The sequence below is a fragment of the Pogona vitticeps genome, chromosome 1 (genome assembly GCF_051106095.1).
Source record: "Pogona vitticeps strain Pit_001003342236 chromosome 1, PviZW2.1, whole genome shotgun sequence".
NCBI classification, from domain to species: Eukaryota; Metazoa; Chordata; class Lepidosauria; order Squamata; family Agamidae; genus Pogona; species Pogona vitticeps.
Window position 1 is genome coordinate 301,833,883 of NC_135783.1, and position 17,001 is coordinate 301,850,883.

A 17,001-nucleotide genomic window follows, 5' to 3' on the forward strand; every position below is an offset into this window, starting at 1 on the left:
TGGTGGCCACACTCCTTGGGAGATTCTGGGACATGACATCTGCAAATTTCAGTTTTCCAACCTCTGCATGTACAGTACTCTCTTGCCTATCTTTTTTTCTTGCCTACTATTAAGGATATTCACATTTTCTCTAGAGTTCTTATCCTGCAAGCTTTGTGATTTCTGCCCTTCTTGAAAAACACATACTGTAATTCTTTAACGTTTATCACAAGTTGATTGTGATGCTGTGGAACATAAAGACCACCTTTGCTTGCCATGCTTTGCAAAAGTTATTCCTTCAGGTACATTAGCCATGCCTTCCAGAATATATAAGCAGTTGTGCATCATCTGGAAGCCAGAACATCATAAGTATTCACAAAGAGGATGGTAGCAATGGAGAGGTTGAATGGTTGTCACACACTCTCTTTGAAGTCCCACATTTATTTACTAGTTTCAAGTGGATAGTCAGTCACACTGTGTTGTAGTGGTGTGTATTATGTGCACAAATCTCACTAACATTTCGAAATGCAGCTCAACCCTTGCCTGAGGTCACTTCTGCAAAATACACAAGCAAATGGCTGCAAACAGCTAGGGTGCAATCTGAACTTCTGTTGCTCACTGTTTATATTTAAAGAGATTGGATTAATGTCTGTGTTTTCCCATGTGCAGGAAACATTCCATGCAAGAGAGAACTGGTAGTATTGGGGCCATCTTAGCCCTCACACTGTTCAAAATATAGCTCTTTTAAGAAACAGTCATTAGGCAGGGCCCATGTTATATGATACCAGTCAGCCTTCCCAATCTGGATGTTGGTAGCCTACAAACCTACATTGTTTGTAATCAGATGGTGCAGTATAAAAGTGAAACAAACAAACTATTTTACATAGTGCTGTCCTCTGAAGATGCCGGCCACAGAGGCTGGCGAAACGTTAGGAAGAACAACCTTCAGAACACGGCTAAAGAGCCCGAGAAACCCAGAACAACCAAACAAACTACCATCAGATAGCTGGAGTTGTAGTCTAAAATTATCACATCATATGTTTGTATTTTATTGTAAAATCCCAAGAATTCACAATGGATGGGAATGGGGAACATTATTCTCAGTGCAGACCAGGAATGTGTGATGACGACAGAGAATGTAGCCTATGACAATTTGAAAATGTTTAACATGAGAGGTTTGTTTGAAGAAGAACTGCCTGAGGACCATTGGTTGGATTCCCACTGTGTTAAAGACTGAAGGAGAAATACGTACAGTACTGAGGCAGTGTTCTGCAGAGTGGTCTACATCCTGTAAAAGTGACTGAGTTCATTGTACATCTTTGGATGTCAGCAGCTGAGCTAGGAGGAGTTCAGGACCTTTAGCTTTCTTAGAAATTTAGTCATAGGCCAACACAACCAATAACCTCTTTGTGCTCAGTGTAAAGTAGCTTTATTTGGTTTTTCTTTCATCCCGATAGTTTATTTTACATTAAGTTAAGTTTTTGTCATACTTGGTGGCCTCATAAACCTCTTGGAAGAACTGCCTCTCTCCGGCTACCCATAGGATACAGTATTTGGGACTATTTAGCAAAGACATTGAGAATATCTGTCTCCTTTAGCTTGGAGCAGACAAGTCTGGCCCTGGGGCTGCACATGGCCTCTGTCTCTCCCTTGGTCTCGTCTATTTCTGGGGGAAGGGGGAGTGAATGGTTCCTCCTGTAAGCTTCCTGGAGTGGCAAACGAAGCTTTGAAAAAGGTCGCCGGACCCACTGTGGTGGAGGGACTGTATTCCCCACACCTTAGGGGAAGAGTAACACTTCAGCTAGTGAAAAACTTGGGACAGTGGCAGACCTCCTGTCCACCACCCTTTGCCAGAGCCACCCATCACCAGATCTTTAGTGCCTTGAGGAGGAAAAGGAGGTTGGTGATGACAACCTCCTCTTCCTCTTCTGCCTGCTCCCACCTTTCCCACATACATGGGGAAATCATATTGCACAAGTCTCTCCCCCCCCCAAGTCACAAAAGTTTTTTAAAAAGATAGGCCAACAGCAGCTGAGCTCAAAAGGCATCGCAGAGCAGGAAGGGGTCCTCCTCATGATGGCTGGGCCAGGTGCAGCCACTGCCACCCTCTCCAACTTTGTCTTTTTGAAAGCTGCTGCTGCTGCCAGCCATTTTGGCTTCCATTTTGCAGCACTAAAAGTTCTGATTCTACACCCATATTCTAGTACAGGCAGACTTTGCTATCACCCAGCTATGAGGGCCCACTGGGGAACTCTTCCTAAAATGTTTTATGGGTACGGGAGGTCTGCCCAGGTTCTCTTCTCTATCATGGGACCAAAGTCTTTAGCCTGTCTTGGTCTTCTTTGTGCGTGTACTTCAAAATGCAATTGTAGAATCACCAGAGGATGAGGTGGGGGTCCTGGCAACCCACCTACCTAGCCCTTACTTTTGTCCTAGTCTACAGAAAGCATGGCTGTCACCTCTACTGTCATTTCACTCTTCTTTACCCAACGAACATTTTCTGCTTCACTGTAACTATTGCTTTTAATCTCTATTCCAAAATTGCTTATGAAGAGAAGAAAAAAAGAAACACTAATTATTTCTAGATGTTTCTTGCTTGGGGTAATAGCTTCACTAGAACTGAACTGGTTCTTCTGGTAGCCAGCACCATAGAAGGCATCTCTAAAATGTTATGTTGTGATTTCTCCCACTGGCCCCATCCTATTGCTGCAGACTGAAAAGCAAAATTAATGGAAAAATATTGTGGCGTTTTTTATGAGCATCCGCTGGCTATCAGTGGATCTGAAGCTACCAGAATTTATGGGAGAGCCCTTTTGGCAAAAGGGGTGAGGTTACTTTTGCTCGTTCTCCCTCCCCACTGCAGCCTCCTGTATCCCACAAAAAAAAAACTGTCGTTAGAATGTGCAAACATATTTTAAAGACCTCAATGACTGTTTTTGTATATTTTCCCTCCTACTTTTTGAAAAGAGCTTAAAGTGTGGCAGTAACCATGCCTTGGTATAGCTGTCTTCTTTGTTTTGTTTTTCAGCTCTCAGAGCTGGTTTTTCATCTTTCCTCTGTTTTGGAGAGAAGAATAATTTGGGATAGTGCTTGGGTGAGGTGGGATGCAGCAGGAGAAACGAGGAACTAATGAAGAAAAACATTTCCCCTTCCACCATTCCTTTTTGCTGGGAGAAGACTATGTTGGATCAAAATGGAGTCCTTCCATTTCTGGAACAAATACTTTTGATCCAAGCCAATGTTTTTGTCCTTGTGCACCTTTGCACAAAGGTGACGAGGTCTTAGCAATCAAAAACCTCCGCTTAGCAGATGAAAAATTAACAAAATCTCTCAAGAGTGTAAAAGCCACCATCACTGTAATAGGGCAAATAAAGGTTGAAGTAAAAGGGTCTTCATTAGATGGTAGAAAACTGAGAGAAAAAGTTATCACATGTTTTCAAATTTTGACAGGAAGAAGACAAAGCCACCCTGAGGAAAAGCAGTCCTACCTACTAGAAGTTGATGTGCTGGATGGCCATGTTTCTAGTCCATTAGAAGAGCCCCTTGCTTTAGGTGATTATTTCACTATCCACAATCGTATGTGTTATTACTAGTTTACAGACCCCTTTCCCTTCTCACAGTGCTAAATTTGATGTAAGATGATGTAGTTGTTGATGGAAGTGCTATTGATAGATCCCTGTCTTTTAAATAAAGCAGAAGTTGAAGGACAATGAAGACATTCCTGCGGTTCAGAAACTCCAGAAAATTAAAGAAAATAGAGTTTTCTCTGGTTTGGTAGAATATTGTTTTCATTTGTGATCCCTACTATATAAGGCAGGACTGGACAGACACAGGAGGTCCGGCAGTTTTAGTCCCCCAATACATCACTGCAGACCCCACTCTTTTTTTCAAAAGAAGAAAATCCCATTTTCAAAGCTGCTATTTTGAGGTTGTTTTGAGGCCAGGAGAAAGCAATCAACAAGTGGCTGTTATGTTTTGTTTTCTCTGCCAGTCTCAACGTAGAAAGCAGAATCGTTGGAGAATAGCATCTGTTATCCCATATAGAAGGCCAATATCCTGTTCTAGTTGGGATAGATAGTCAGAGAAAAATGGATAGCCCCATTCTGCAGAGTAGGACACCTCACCTGTAGCCCTATTAGAGTACAAACGTCAGAATCTAGGTATTGATAAGATGGCTCAGCAAGGCATAGCTTGTGGTGGATGGATACGTAGCTGGGTTAAGCTGAAAGATGAGAAAGGAGTAGAAGAGAAAGCTAACTTGGAGCTAGAACTCAGGCAGTCATGATTCAAAGCAAGACAGAAGATTCAGTGACTGCCCTGCCCTGCTATGCCCATCTGATCAATCAGAAGACTGTCCTGCAGTTCTGAAGCTGCTGACAACTTTGTAATGGGAAAGTTGAAGAAATCGCTCCTGTACAAGTCCCATTTTAAAAATTGTGCAATAGTACAATAGTATCATTTATTTTAAAGGTATGTCCATGGGAGACACATGTGATAGGTTCTGCCCTCAAAGGGGGAGGAGAGAGTGTTGAATCTCAGTGGTGAAAGGTTTTCTTTCTGAACAAATAGGGTTTCCCAAAATTATTGTAGGCTTAAGAACAATTCTGACGTACAGAATAACAACACAGTGATCAAGAGTACGATCAGAAAAGCTTTTGGTGTATTTTGCAACTCTCAAGAAAATAACTCTTCCATCCTTCCTGCAAGAAGGCTTAAAAATTGGAACCTGGAACCACAGAGGCTGTTGTGACAGACTTTACCCCTTTAATGCATAGTTATACTAATACCCATTGTTTGACTACAGTTGGCTTCCTGGCCCAGTTTTCAAACTTGCCCTGCAATCATCTAACAACATCTGCTGCAAAGAGGCAGCTACATAAATATTTGTGTAAAACATTGAGCAAAAATCCTGTTGGCATAACTTTTCATGGCATAACCCAGATCAGGATTCTTATTCTCTCCTTCCTCTTTGTAGGTTGCAAGGATCCCTACGTAGGCCTCTCTTTTGTCCTGGGAAAGCTTTTGGCAATGTCTTTGGGGGCCATGGAATGTGGATTGGTGGAAGGAAGAGAGAGAGAGAGAGAGAGAGAGAGAGAGAGAAGGCTTTACTAGTAAAAAAAAAAAAATCACCACCTCATTGTCACTGGTGGCCTAGATCCTGGCAATGGTGATCCAGCAGCAATATTTATAGAACACACTACACCAGAACACAGAGTTCTAGCTGCTGTCCTCTAGCTCCAGCCACAGAGACTTGCAAAAAGTTAGGAAGAAAATCCTCCAGAACACGGCCAAACAGCCGAAAAAAACTACTACAACAAGCTTTCAATTACTTTAAATTGAATGTTTCCAGAACCCAGTCCAGGTTACGCAAGAGTAAAGTTATGCAACATGATTTCACCCATTGTTTCAAAAGCTCTGTAGACAGCTTGCAGGGTTGATGTAAGTGGCCTTCTCGTTAATAACACTTCCCAGTGCTGGCTCATTTGCCTCCTATGGGTCTACTTAGGAGTGTTGTAGCATAGCCAGCTAGAACCAAGAAGAGATAACTGTTCTGAAAATAATGAATGGTCCTGCTATGCTGGACCTGTTGAGTGAATATGGACACTTGCCAGGGAAATAAAAGGAAAGTCCTTTTACATCCTCACAACTCTGTATATATATATTTTTTCTGGTCGTAGTGGAAGCCCCGGTTATACAGTGGTGGTTTTCATCCTGTGGGGCCAGCGGCCCTCGAGGGCCAACTCAAGCACAGTGTGACAGCACCTATCTCAACACCAATGTTTCAGTGACTGTAGAGAAAGAGGGACCATTGCGAGGAGTGCAAATATGGAAAGTGCCAGCATCGAACCTGTACACGTAAGTGTCATTGTGGTATGATAACAGAACTTCTATTACACATGCTAAACCTTCATAAATTAATTTTTAATACAGAGATGGGAGTTCATATGGTGTGGTTCATAGTTGCAGCTGCTTTTTGGAGTGGTGCTGTAGTGTTTCTTCCTCATCCTTGCTGCTCTTTTTCCAGGATTTCAGCATATGGAGCAGCTGGAGGGAAAGGAGCCAAGAACCACAACAAGCGTTCCCATGGGGTCTTTATTTCAGCCAGCTTCCAACTGGAGAAGGATGCACTCCTTTACATGTTGGTGGGGCAGCAGGGAGAAGATGCCTGCCCAGGGGTGAGAGATGCATGCCTCACACACTCAGCACAGTTGCTCAGAAGAAACTAACAGATTATGACAGTTTAGGATACTTCCAGGAAGCCACTTTCTCAGAATGAAAGTAGAGTGTGCACTGGCCATAGTTTTAGACAAGGTGCTCCTTCTGTAGCAAAAGTAATTGCACATGTCTTGCATTTGGCATGCATTGCTTTTGGATTGGTCGCTGGAAGGTTAGTGGGCTTGATTTGCAAGTCTGATAGCCAAGGCATGTATCTCTGAGGAAACCATCCATCATTGGAAGGAAAACAGTTAATCCTTCGAAATGTCATTGTCTAGTCGTTTGATTTGTAATAACCTCAAAACAGGATATGACTAGAAGTATCTCAGAGAAGAAGAACTCAGAGTATTTTTTGCTATATGGAGATATTCCTGTGATCAATCTTTGAGTCATTTTGGTTTAGGTAAAGGTTCCCCTTGACATTTTTAGTCCAGTCGTGTCTGACTCTGGGGGCGGTGCTCATTCCGTTTTCAAGCCGTAGAGCCAGCGCTTGTCCGAAGACAGTTTCCATTGTCAAGTGGCCAGCGTGACTAGGGAACTCCATTTTACCTTCCCACCAAGGTGGTACCTATTTATCTACTCGCATTTGCATGGTTTCAAACTGCTAGGTTGGCGAGGAGCTGGGACAAAGCGACGGGCGCTCACTCCGTCACGTGGATTCGATCTTACGACTGCTGGTCTTCTGACCTTGCAGCACAGAGGCTTCTGTGGTTTAGCCCACAGCGCCACCATGTCCCTCCACAATTTTGGTTTAGCAACCAACAATATAAACAATGAAACTATTTCCCTTTTATTGTTGTTGTTATGTGCCTCCAAGTTGCCTCCAACTTATGGAGACCCTGTGAATGAGCAATCTCCAAAATGTTCTGTCTGGCACAGCTCTGATTAACTCTCTTTTTATTGCAAGTGTCAAAGGTGCTGGTTGTTCCTTCTCAACAGGCTGTTTGAGCATATTATACTATAAAACCTTGTTGTTTTTAGATTATTTTAACTGTTTTAGAACCTTTGGAACTTCAGTTTATTAAAAATGCTTTGTTCTCCTTAACAATCCCTTGCCACTTCTGTCAATTTACACTTCTAGTGTTTGGTCCATTCCCAGGTATGGTCTTCCTCTGTTTTGTATATAGGCAGGTCTGGCACAGCACTAAACCTCAAGACTTCCCTTGCCCCACCCTTCGTTCTTTCAGCTGGTGCATTGCTCTGACTTTGATTAGGCATTGGCTGACATGACTGAGGAAGAATTATATCTGTGGGAACAACTGACCTGTTTCACAGGAGTTTTGCTTCCCTCATACCAGCCTGCATGGTTTACTGACCTCCTACTTTATATTCTTCTGTCACAATTTCGTTTTAAGGAATTGAAGGTACTGGGCCTGATCTGGCTGAGCTAGGGAGTGGGGTATTGGCCTTGGCTTCTGGGTAGAGGACCCCCATAACGATCTTAGAATTAGAGGCATCCAGGTGAAGAACCACCTTGGGAAGAGGGCTCCCAGATTTTAGGAGCTACACACTTAGTGGCCCATGGCCAACTCGCTCTCAGGTCTTGTTGTCTCATGACTAAGAAGAAGGGAGCATCAGGTACCAGACAAATGAGCTAACATCTAGATCTGTTGCCCTATATTGTAGCTAATAAAGCTATGGCCATTATTGTTACATCACAGATGCCATATGCTTGATGCAATAATAAATAATTACATTGTGTCGCTGCATTCTGCACCATTTGAAGCTTCTGCATCAATCTCAAAGATTGAGCGCATCACAGTAGTCTAATCTCGAGACTACAAGACATCAAGATAGGGACACAGTTAGACGATCCGCCAAAGATGGAAGTAGGTGGTGCTGATCACTGACACTACCTGGGGTTCCATGGTAATCACTGGATCAAGATGTACCCTCAAGCTGCAAGCCTCAGTCTTCATGGTGAGAGTCACCCCCCAAAAAAGGGGTTTCCCAAACCACCAATGTCTGGGCCGGCCACCCTCAGGACCTCCATCTTGTCCGGGTTCAGACTCAGACCATTCCCTGGCATCCATCCCAGTATGGCATCCAGACAGCGCTGAAGGGATGGAACGACATCCACTGTTGTAGGAAAAAAGGAGATGTAGAGCAGGGTGTCATCAGCTTACTGATGACATGAAGCCCCACGCCCCCTGATTACCTGATCCAGCAGCCTCATGTAGATATTAAACAGGATTGGAGAGATAATCAAGCCCTGCAGAACCCCACAATTGAGATTCCACAGAGCCAATACACTGTTCCCAATCTGTACTCTCTGGGGACAGTCCTCCAGGAAGGATCAGAGCCAGGCTAACGCCAAACCACAGATTCCCAGGACAAGTTATTCTTTTGGATTACGACTCAGAATATCACAGCTAGGATGGCCTCCCCAGTTGGGGCATTCCGGGAACAAGCAGTCTAAACAGTTCTTTCTCCCATTTCTGCAGTTTATGCCAGTTCAAAAATAGCCAGAAATGGAGAGGAAAAAAGAAATAATCGCAGCAAGTCAATTTTAAAATATTGATTCTGAGATTCAGAATTGACCTGCCAGCTTGGTTCCTCCTTTCATTTGCTTTAATGAAGCGACCACATGCCATCTTCCATGTAAACTAAACTGCTTTCCAGTTTAGTTTTAAATGCCTCTTCCAACAGGGAAAAGTAGATCCTTCCTGTCATTTACATTCTAGTGTTGAAAGGATGCTGTCAAGATCAAATCCCCACTGTGTTCAAAGGAAAGTTTCCTCCTTTTCTTGTTTGTCTTAATGAAGCAACCAAACTCAGCAAAGAGCTAGATTCAGGCTGCTCATGCTGACATGTGTCTTCCCAGATAGATTTTGCTGAATTTTAGTCCTCACTATTATTTAGACTGTAGTATCAACATCTCATGAAGTTTAGCTCCATTAAAAGGTGATGTAAAAATATAATTTTCTATCGAAAAGCGACTTAAGTTTTAGTGGTCAAATCCAGATCCCATAAGCTGTAACAGATGTCTTTAATAATGAACATTTAGATATTTTTGTACACACACACACACACACAGAGAGAGAGAGAGAGAGAGAGAGAGAGAGAGAGAGAGAGAGAGAGAGACTAAAAAGACTTAAGTAACTGAGAATAGTTGGGGCTTACATTATCAGCAAAGCCTAAATTTAGGAAACAATTTGTAACTATAGTGTGCTTTTTGAATTCTAATGTTGCTTCATAAATTCACTCGTGGAGCGATCAGAGGAATAAACTGGAACTAGAGGTAGGCAGAAACCGAACCATGAACCAGAAAACTGATGAATTGGCCTGGTTTGTGGTTCATTTCAAAGCAGGGATCTTGTTTTGCTGAAACAAAATGAAGCACCAAACTTTTCCCACATTAGTATTGCATTTTGTTGGACAAACGGGGATGCCGCCTGTCCCTTTCCCACTGCCCCTGTTGCCTCCCTAACCTGCTTCTGCCGCCACCACTGTCCTCAGTGGCAGCTGGCCCGACTTCCCTTCCTGGAGCAGCAGGCCGACTCCTTGAAGCCAGGCCCAAGACCTCTGCGCATGTGCCAGCCTATCAGCTGGGCACATGCATAAAAACAACAGGCTGGGCTTCAGGAAGGAGGGGCAGGCCTACCGCCTCTGAGAGTGGAGGTGGTGGCAAGAGCAGGTCCAGGCATGGAGGCAAGGGGGAAGAGGGAGCAGGAGGCAGAGCGCAGGAGCAGGTACGTTCCTCCCCCCCCAGCATGAACCATCCCGATTCATCGTTTTTCTGGTTCATGCCCATTTCTCATTGGAACTTGGGGCAGACCAGTTTCTCTTTTTTATTGGCCTGTGAAATGTCGTGATGTTTTAAAAGAGAAATTGATACCTATAAAATAAGACGGGGTGTTTTCCTTCTAAGGAAGAGGGAGCAAATGCAGGGGACCATCTGCATGGTTGGACCTCCTCACCAGCAACCTCCTGCATGATTCTGCACTTCCCTTTCCAGTTCAGCTTCTATTAGCCCAGCTGACATAAATCTGGCTGAATATGGGTTGTTGTTTTGTTGGCAGTACCAATTTTAAAGCAGTAGTGCTGGGTAGAGAAGTTTAATCCTCCCCAGCAGAAGTGGATAAAGTCCCTCCTGGAAGGAACAGAAGTGTCCTGCCAGGCTGCTGGAGATCTGTGGTGCAAGAAGGCATAAGGAGCTGTTGCAGTTGCACCAGGGTTTAGGTGGCAAGCTTGGCAATGGCTGTGCTTGCACAACAGGAATGGCATCACCAAACTTCATTGAAGCTTTAACATTGCTGCCCTTTCCCTCTCCTCTCCAAAGATTGTACTTATTTTGTCATTTATATTTTCTTTTCTGTGCTCTTCATTGTAAACATGGAAACTGAACGTAACAGAATCTAATAGAGCTGGATTTTATATAGTATCAATGAGATATAAATACGTTTCTGATATTCTTGTGAGTGGTGAGTTTTGGAGAAAAGAAATGCTTTATTTATTTTCTACAGATTTGAAAATACAAGAAAGTGGGATTTCCTTTTAATGACCAGTGTTTTCATTTTTAATCTTGCATTTAAAATAAGCTACCCCTGTCTTTTATTCCCGATTCTCAAAAAGGCAGTGCCATAGATATTTTCAGGATGTATTTAAACATGTTTAATTATGTAGTTAAAATTCAGTTTAACCCGGGGTTTCAGAATTAGCATCTTGATCATTTGGCTGAGCCTTGCCTTTATCGCTTCACCTTACTTTAGCTGCTGCCTTTGCCTCCCTTCCTCCCGTCCTCCCTTTTTTCTTTCAGGGTAACTCCCAGACTACACAGATCTGCCTGGGTGAATCATCAGAAATTGAAGAAGAGTACAAGAAAGACCAGAGATTAACCGAATGGGCTGGAGGAGGGGGTGGTGGTGGTGGAGCAACATACATCTTTAGGGTGAGTTTTCTTCTTTCTCTCTACCCTCCTTCTAAAAAGCATCTTGAGAAGCAACTGAACCACTGCAGCACCTATAGGAGGGCCATTTTAAACAAAACAGATGCAACTTATACAAGGACTGATTGTAAGCACACCTCTACCTCATCTGTTGAGATTCACAGTACTGGAGGCCACTGGGAATGTTCAATGCTAAAGTGGAATCTCTCCACTTGGTCTAGCTGACCTACAAATCCAACATCTTCCACCTAAAGTATGGCATTTTCTGGGACTGAATATTGCTCTTCTGTGATCTCCCTCCAGACCTCTGGACTTCCTCAGAAAATTCTGTCCCTTTCTTTATGATTTCTGCTGTTTGTTGTTTTCTCAGCATTTGTATAGGGTTTTTAGGTACGGTCAAAATTGTATTCACGAAGGCTTTCACGGCTGGGATCTAATGGTTGTTGTGGGTTTTTCGGGTTCTTGGGCCGTGTTCTGAAGGTCAAAATTCCTTACCTAAAAATGATGGGGGATAAGAGGTATGGGCAAAAATAATGTTGACATTTACCATTTACCAGTTACCTTGAGAGGTGCTGAGTGCTCCAACACTGGAGGCCTTCAAGAGAAATTTAGACAACTACCTGGCAAATATCCTTTGATTTGTACCGGGGGTGGGTGGGCTCAAAGGCCTTATAACCCCCTTCCAACTTTATGATTCTGTGATGATATGACCTACCCTTTAGCTCCAACCAATACCACTGAAGTGCAGCCCCTGAAAACTTCTCTAAAATGAAAGTCAGCCCTTGGGCTGGCATAGCTTTCCCACTTTTGATGTAGATGTCCAACGTAGGCACTGCATAAGCTTTTAATGGAAATACATGTAAATAAACATTTTTCAGTATCCTACAGTTAGGGATTTCAACATCTGAGTAAGTCTTGTGCATTACAGCCCCTTTTCTTCTTTAGCCTATGCTACCTTGTGGTTTCGGGGTTCTTGCTGTTGCTGTTTTTAACTGTATAATGTTAATGTTATTACCTTGGGTCACTTGAGAGCTATGCTATTCATGTGCTCATGTGACTCTATTTATAATAGCACACACAAATGGCAAAAACCACCAAGTCTATGTTTTATTTTACCTGCTATATTATTACATATTTTTTTCTCTTAAAAAAAAAACACAGAGAAAATTTTTGTGTTGCTTTCCAAATACAGTGCACACATATTTTCTGTCACTGACGCTGAGATTGTAGTATAGTTTTCATATGTCTAAGAAGCTTGAGAAGGGCTTTCCAATTCACATCAGAAATGGAATCGGAAACCTGCTCCTCTGAATAAAGACTGTAGTCTCCATTTTGAAAATCAGTTTAAGCAGAGATGCCTGCCCTGCACTTGTTGCCAATATCTTTTTAGCTTTTAAGCAGCAGCAGACTTTTTTAATGCACAATGCATAGCTCTGAGGTGCCCAGCCTGATGAGGATCTCTATCAAAGGCTAATTTCTGTTTGTATACTTTTAGTGGACTAGTAAATCTATTATTAACCCTCATTTTTGCAGTGGTAAGACAGTTTAAATATGCAGGGTAACTGTGCTGCAAAAAAAGCATGCCTGTTTTTAATTGCCCTGTCCACAAATCCTGTAAAAAGCCCTAACAAATTATGTTTCACAGGAATTTTCACGTAGTGTACTAAACGGTGGAATCCATGGTCTTCCAAATATTGGTGAGCCTGAATTCCCACAAAGCCAACCAACATGGCCAGTGGCTAAAAATGATTGGAGTTGTAGTCCGATATTTGGCGGGCCACAGGTTCCTCACCCCATACTTGATGCTGTGTTCTGTGGACTGTAGCAGTTGCCTGTTTGTGTTAGGTTCATATTAAAATTGTTTAAGTCTTCCTGCATTGCATGTGTTTTCCATTAATTTTGCTTGAGTTTTCTTGTATAAATTGGTACCTGATTTTGAACCTGATGTATTTCTTTAATGCAATTAAATGTGAACATGTGTGTGCTTTCTCAAGCAGCAGAAGGATGGAGGTTTTGAACCGTTGCTGATTGCAGCAGGAGGTGGAGGGAACGCTTACTTAAAAGACCTGGATGGCTCCCTTGATGATGTGTTTTTGGAACAGTATGTGAATAGCACAGCAGTACCTGGAGTCAATGGGAGAACTGGGGCAGCAGGTGAAGAGCTGTAGGTGATAATGTACATTTCAATTAGCAGCTGAACAAACAACATCTGGAGAACTGAAATACTAGGAATATGTACGGTTTGGACTGCCATCAATAATTGGAAGGGGAGGGATAACTTAATTGCTTGCAAAAATGGACCCCAGATTTACAGTCATGTGAAAAAGAAAGTACACCTTTGTATTCTTTGGTTATACATATCAGGACATAATAAAAATCATCTGAGTCTTAGCATGTCTGAAAATTAGGTAAATACAACCTCAGATAAACAACAACATAGAACATGTTACAAAGTGTCATGATTTACAAAAGTAAAGCCAAAATGGAGAAGCCATGTGTGAAAAACTAAGTATACCTTGTGATTCAGTAGCTTATAGAACCACCTTTAGCAGGAATAACTTGAAGTAATCGTTTTCTATGTAACTTTATCTGTCTCTCACACTGTTGTGGAGGAATTTTAGCCCACTCTTCTCTACAACGCTGGTCCAGTTCATTGAGCTTTGAGGAAATTTGTCCAATGGCTTTCAATGGAGAATAAAAAAATTCAAAAATTAACGAAGACTCAGAACAACACCAAATTAAGTTTGCATAGGTTTCAGGAGGTGGGCTAATGATTGCAAGCATTTAAAACAGGCTTCAAACAGTTTAAGACACTTTTACAGGAGCGAAAAGGGACTTCGCAAACCCATTCAGATGCATTGAGTCGGCTTCAATGCATTTCAATTGGGGAACCGCGTTTCACTCAACGATGTTTCCTATGGCAATTTTCACTTAAGGACGGCAATCCGTTCCAATTGGAATGGATTAACCGGTTTTCAGTGCATTCCTATGGGAAATGGTGTTTCACTTAACGATGTTTTCGCATAACGATTTTTTTAATGGAACCAATTAACTTCGTTAAGTGAGGCACCACTGTATTTGAAGAAAAACAGGAGCCACACACCAAACCCTCACACTAAGCCATGCTGCATTGTACTTTTTAGGGAGAAAAGGCTTTCTCCTTCCAAACAACCCCTACTTGTTCCACCTTTTTCTAATTGTACTGTCATGAATTTGAACATTTAACATGGTAACTGAGGCCTGTAGAGTCTGAGGTGTAGCTCTTTGGATTTTTGCAATTTCTCTCAGCATTGGACGGTCTGACCTTGGGGTGAATTTACTTGGACATCTGCTCCTGGGAAGATTGACAACTGTCTGGAATATTTTCTACTTCTAAATAATCTTCACAACAGAATAATGTACTTTAATTATGTGTTTCCTCCTTGACATTCTGTTAACACACACCTGAATGCTCCAGACCGGTAAACTGCTAAAAGTTCAGCTTCTATAGAAATGGTCACACTTGCTGATTCAAGGGCATAGCAGTACCTGGCTGCTACTTAGCCTCTTGATTCCTATGGAAGTAGTAAGGATGTACCTAGTTTTTCACCCATGGCATCTCCATTTTGGCTTTATTTTTGTAAAATAAATTATGACACAGTGTAATATGTCATGTGTTGTTGTTCATCTAAGGTTGTATTTACCTAATTTTCAGACTTTCTAAGAACCAGATGATTTTTATTATGTCCTGATATGTAAAGCCATAGAATTCAAAGAGAGTGTACTTTCTTTTTCACATGACTCTAAATACAGAGAAGCTGGATAATCATTAGAGATTTTGGATACTAAAAGAAGGATATTGCTTAACTTGGAAACTGGTCAGATGAGTTCATCTTTATAAGGCAAGAAACCAATAGAAAATAATTGGCTTATTGATGGGATGTAATCTATCATTACCAGTGTGTTCTACTGGTAAGATGGACAAGGCTCTATTTCAGATATATGGACAGCAGAATTGAGTTTGCATTACAAGAGGAGTGGTCATCAGAATTCTCAATCCAAACATGATTTTAGAAAAATAACAGTCTTGATGCACAGGTATTCTGCAGTTTTGGTCAACAATAATAGAGATTATCTGGCTACCAGAACATTCCATAATTCTCTTTTAAATAATTGAATCTTTAATCAGTTTCCAAAACCAACTGATAGAAAGCTTACAGCATTCTCAGAAATGTTACATAAACTGGCTATATATTATCTGCATATATGTGGGGGGAAATGGGAAATGTTTTGCGGAATATTTAAAAATGTTTTCCTGCCCATCAGGTCCTGCAGAGTGATTTACACTTGTGCTTTGACAATTGATCAGTAAATTAATTTAAACGTCAACATCTCTCTGTGAAAGCTGCGATGTATCTCATCTTACTCTTTTTTCCTTATGTTCATTTGTGCAGGTGGAGGTGGTGGTTGGGAAGATATCACCCAGTTTCCTTGGTCAGGGAAGTCACTTATGGAGGGAGGAGAAGGTGGTGAGGCCTGCCAACATGCATTAGAGAAACTTCAGTGGACCACCTCAGGTGGTTTTGGTGGTGGAGGAGGAGCATGTACATCTGGTGGAGGAGGTGGAGGCTACAAAGGTATGTTAAAAGCTGCAGTATGTAATATTTGACTCTCTAGATCAGTGGTTCCCAATCTTGGGTCCCCAGATGTGCTTGGACTTCAACTCCCAGAAATCCTGGCCAGCACAGCTAGTGCGGAAGGCATCCAGAAGTTTTAATCCAAGAACACCTGGGTAACTTAAGGTTGGGAACAAATGCTCTAGATGTTTTATACATCAGCTTCTAGAAGCCTGATCCAAGCTGGCCAATGACCTGGAATTCTGGGAGATGATGTCCATAACATCTAAAGGGCGAAAGGCTGAAAACCACTGATTTAGACTATACTGTCAGTTGATATCATGCTACATCTTGATTTTACTTCATTTAAAGTTTACTCCATCCACCAAAGTTCAGTACAATCAGGGACAGAAAGAAAAGGACAGTAGTATAACAAGAAGCTGTGGTGCAAATTTTCTTTTATTCCACTGCATAAAGATGTTCAGATCAACAAACGTAGCTTTCAACATTCCAGGAAATAGTGCACACATCTGTATAGCAGTCTCTTGTGTTTTGGATAAACTGACATATAAGGTATTTTGGATAGTGTACAATCAGATGAGAAAGTCAGATAAAAATTGAGGGGCTGCAAAGAATTTGAGTGTACAGTTGATCATCTCAGTTTACCATCTTTGCCGAGGGAACATAGGGGCAGCTGAATCACAATGTTGGAACTTCCAGTTGAAGAAAATATTACTCTGGTAGTACCCAAGAAGGGAGGGGGAAAGTCCAGTAATGTGATCTTGGCACAGAACTCATTTGTTAATTATAGTAAACTAGCAAGACTGGTTGTCATAGTATTTCCTGATTGTACGATGTCAGCTTGGAACTACATTATCTGAAGGACAACCTACATCAGTAAGCATGTGTTTAAGCCCTGGGAGCCACAGAAATCTGGCTCACATGCTTGCCAGTCAGATCTATTAGATTTGTGGACATGAGAGACAGGGCCTTTTTGGTAATGGCCTCAACTTTATAAGATTGCCTGCCTCAGGATGTGTGCGTGGCTCCTTCCAAGCTGTTTTGAATAGGCCTTAAGGACACTGTTTATCTCAGGCTGCTTTTAATTAAATGTAGTTGCATCATTTCTACTGTACTTTTTACTGTTGTGGCCATTTTAGAGATTTTATGTTGTTCACATTTACTGTAGAGTAGGTCCCATCCCCATATCCATGGGGGATTGGTTTCAAACCCCACCCCACCCCGGCAGATGCTGGAAACTACAGATAATAGCAAATGTTATAGATAGCATGGTAAAAGAAAAAAAATCTAGTAAAATATATT

At 42.0% G+C, this 17,001-nt stretch overlaps 1 protein-coding gene across 2 annotated transcripts in view; it reads left to right on the plus strand.

The window, feature by feature from the left end:
• LTK (leukocyte receptor tyrosine kinase) overlaps positions 1 to 17,001 on the plus strand; it is a 150,042-nt gene that overhangs the window by 103,024 nt on the left and 30,017 nt on the right. For both annotated transcript variants that reach the window (XM_072986249.2, XM_078391402.1), the window contains exons 11-16: positions 3,430 to 3,531; positions 5,658 to 5,835; positions 6,005 to 6,155; positions 10,955 to 11,086; positions 13,081 to 13,237; positions 15,517 to 15,699. In XM_072986249.2, the coding sequence (XP_072842350.2) occupies positions 3,430 to 3,531; positions 5,658 to 5,835; positions 6,005 to 6,155; positions 10,955 to 11,086; positions 13,081 to 13,237; positions 15,517 to 15,699 (903 nt within the window). The remainder of the gene's footprint in view (positions 1 to 3,429; positions 3,532 to 5,657; positions 5,836 to 6,004; positions 6,156 to 10,954; positions 11,087 to 13,080; positions 13,238 to 15,516; positions 15,700 to 17,001) is intronic.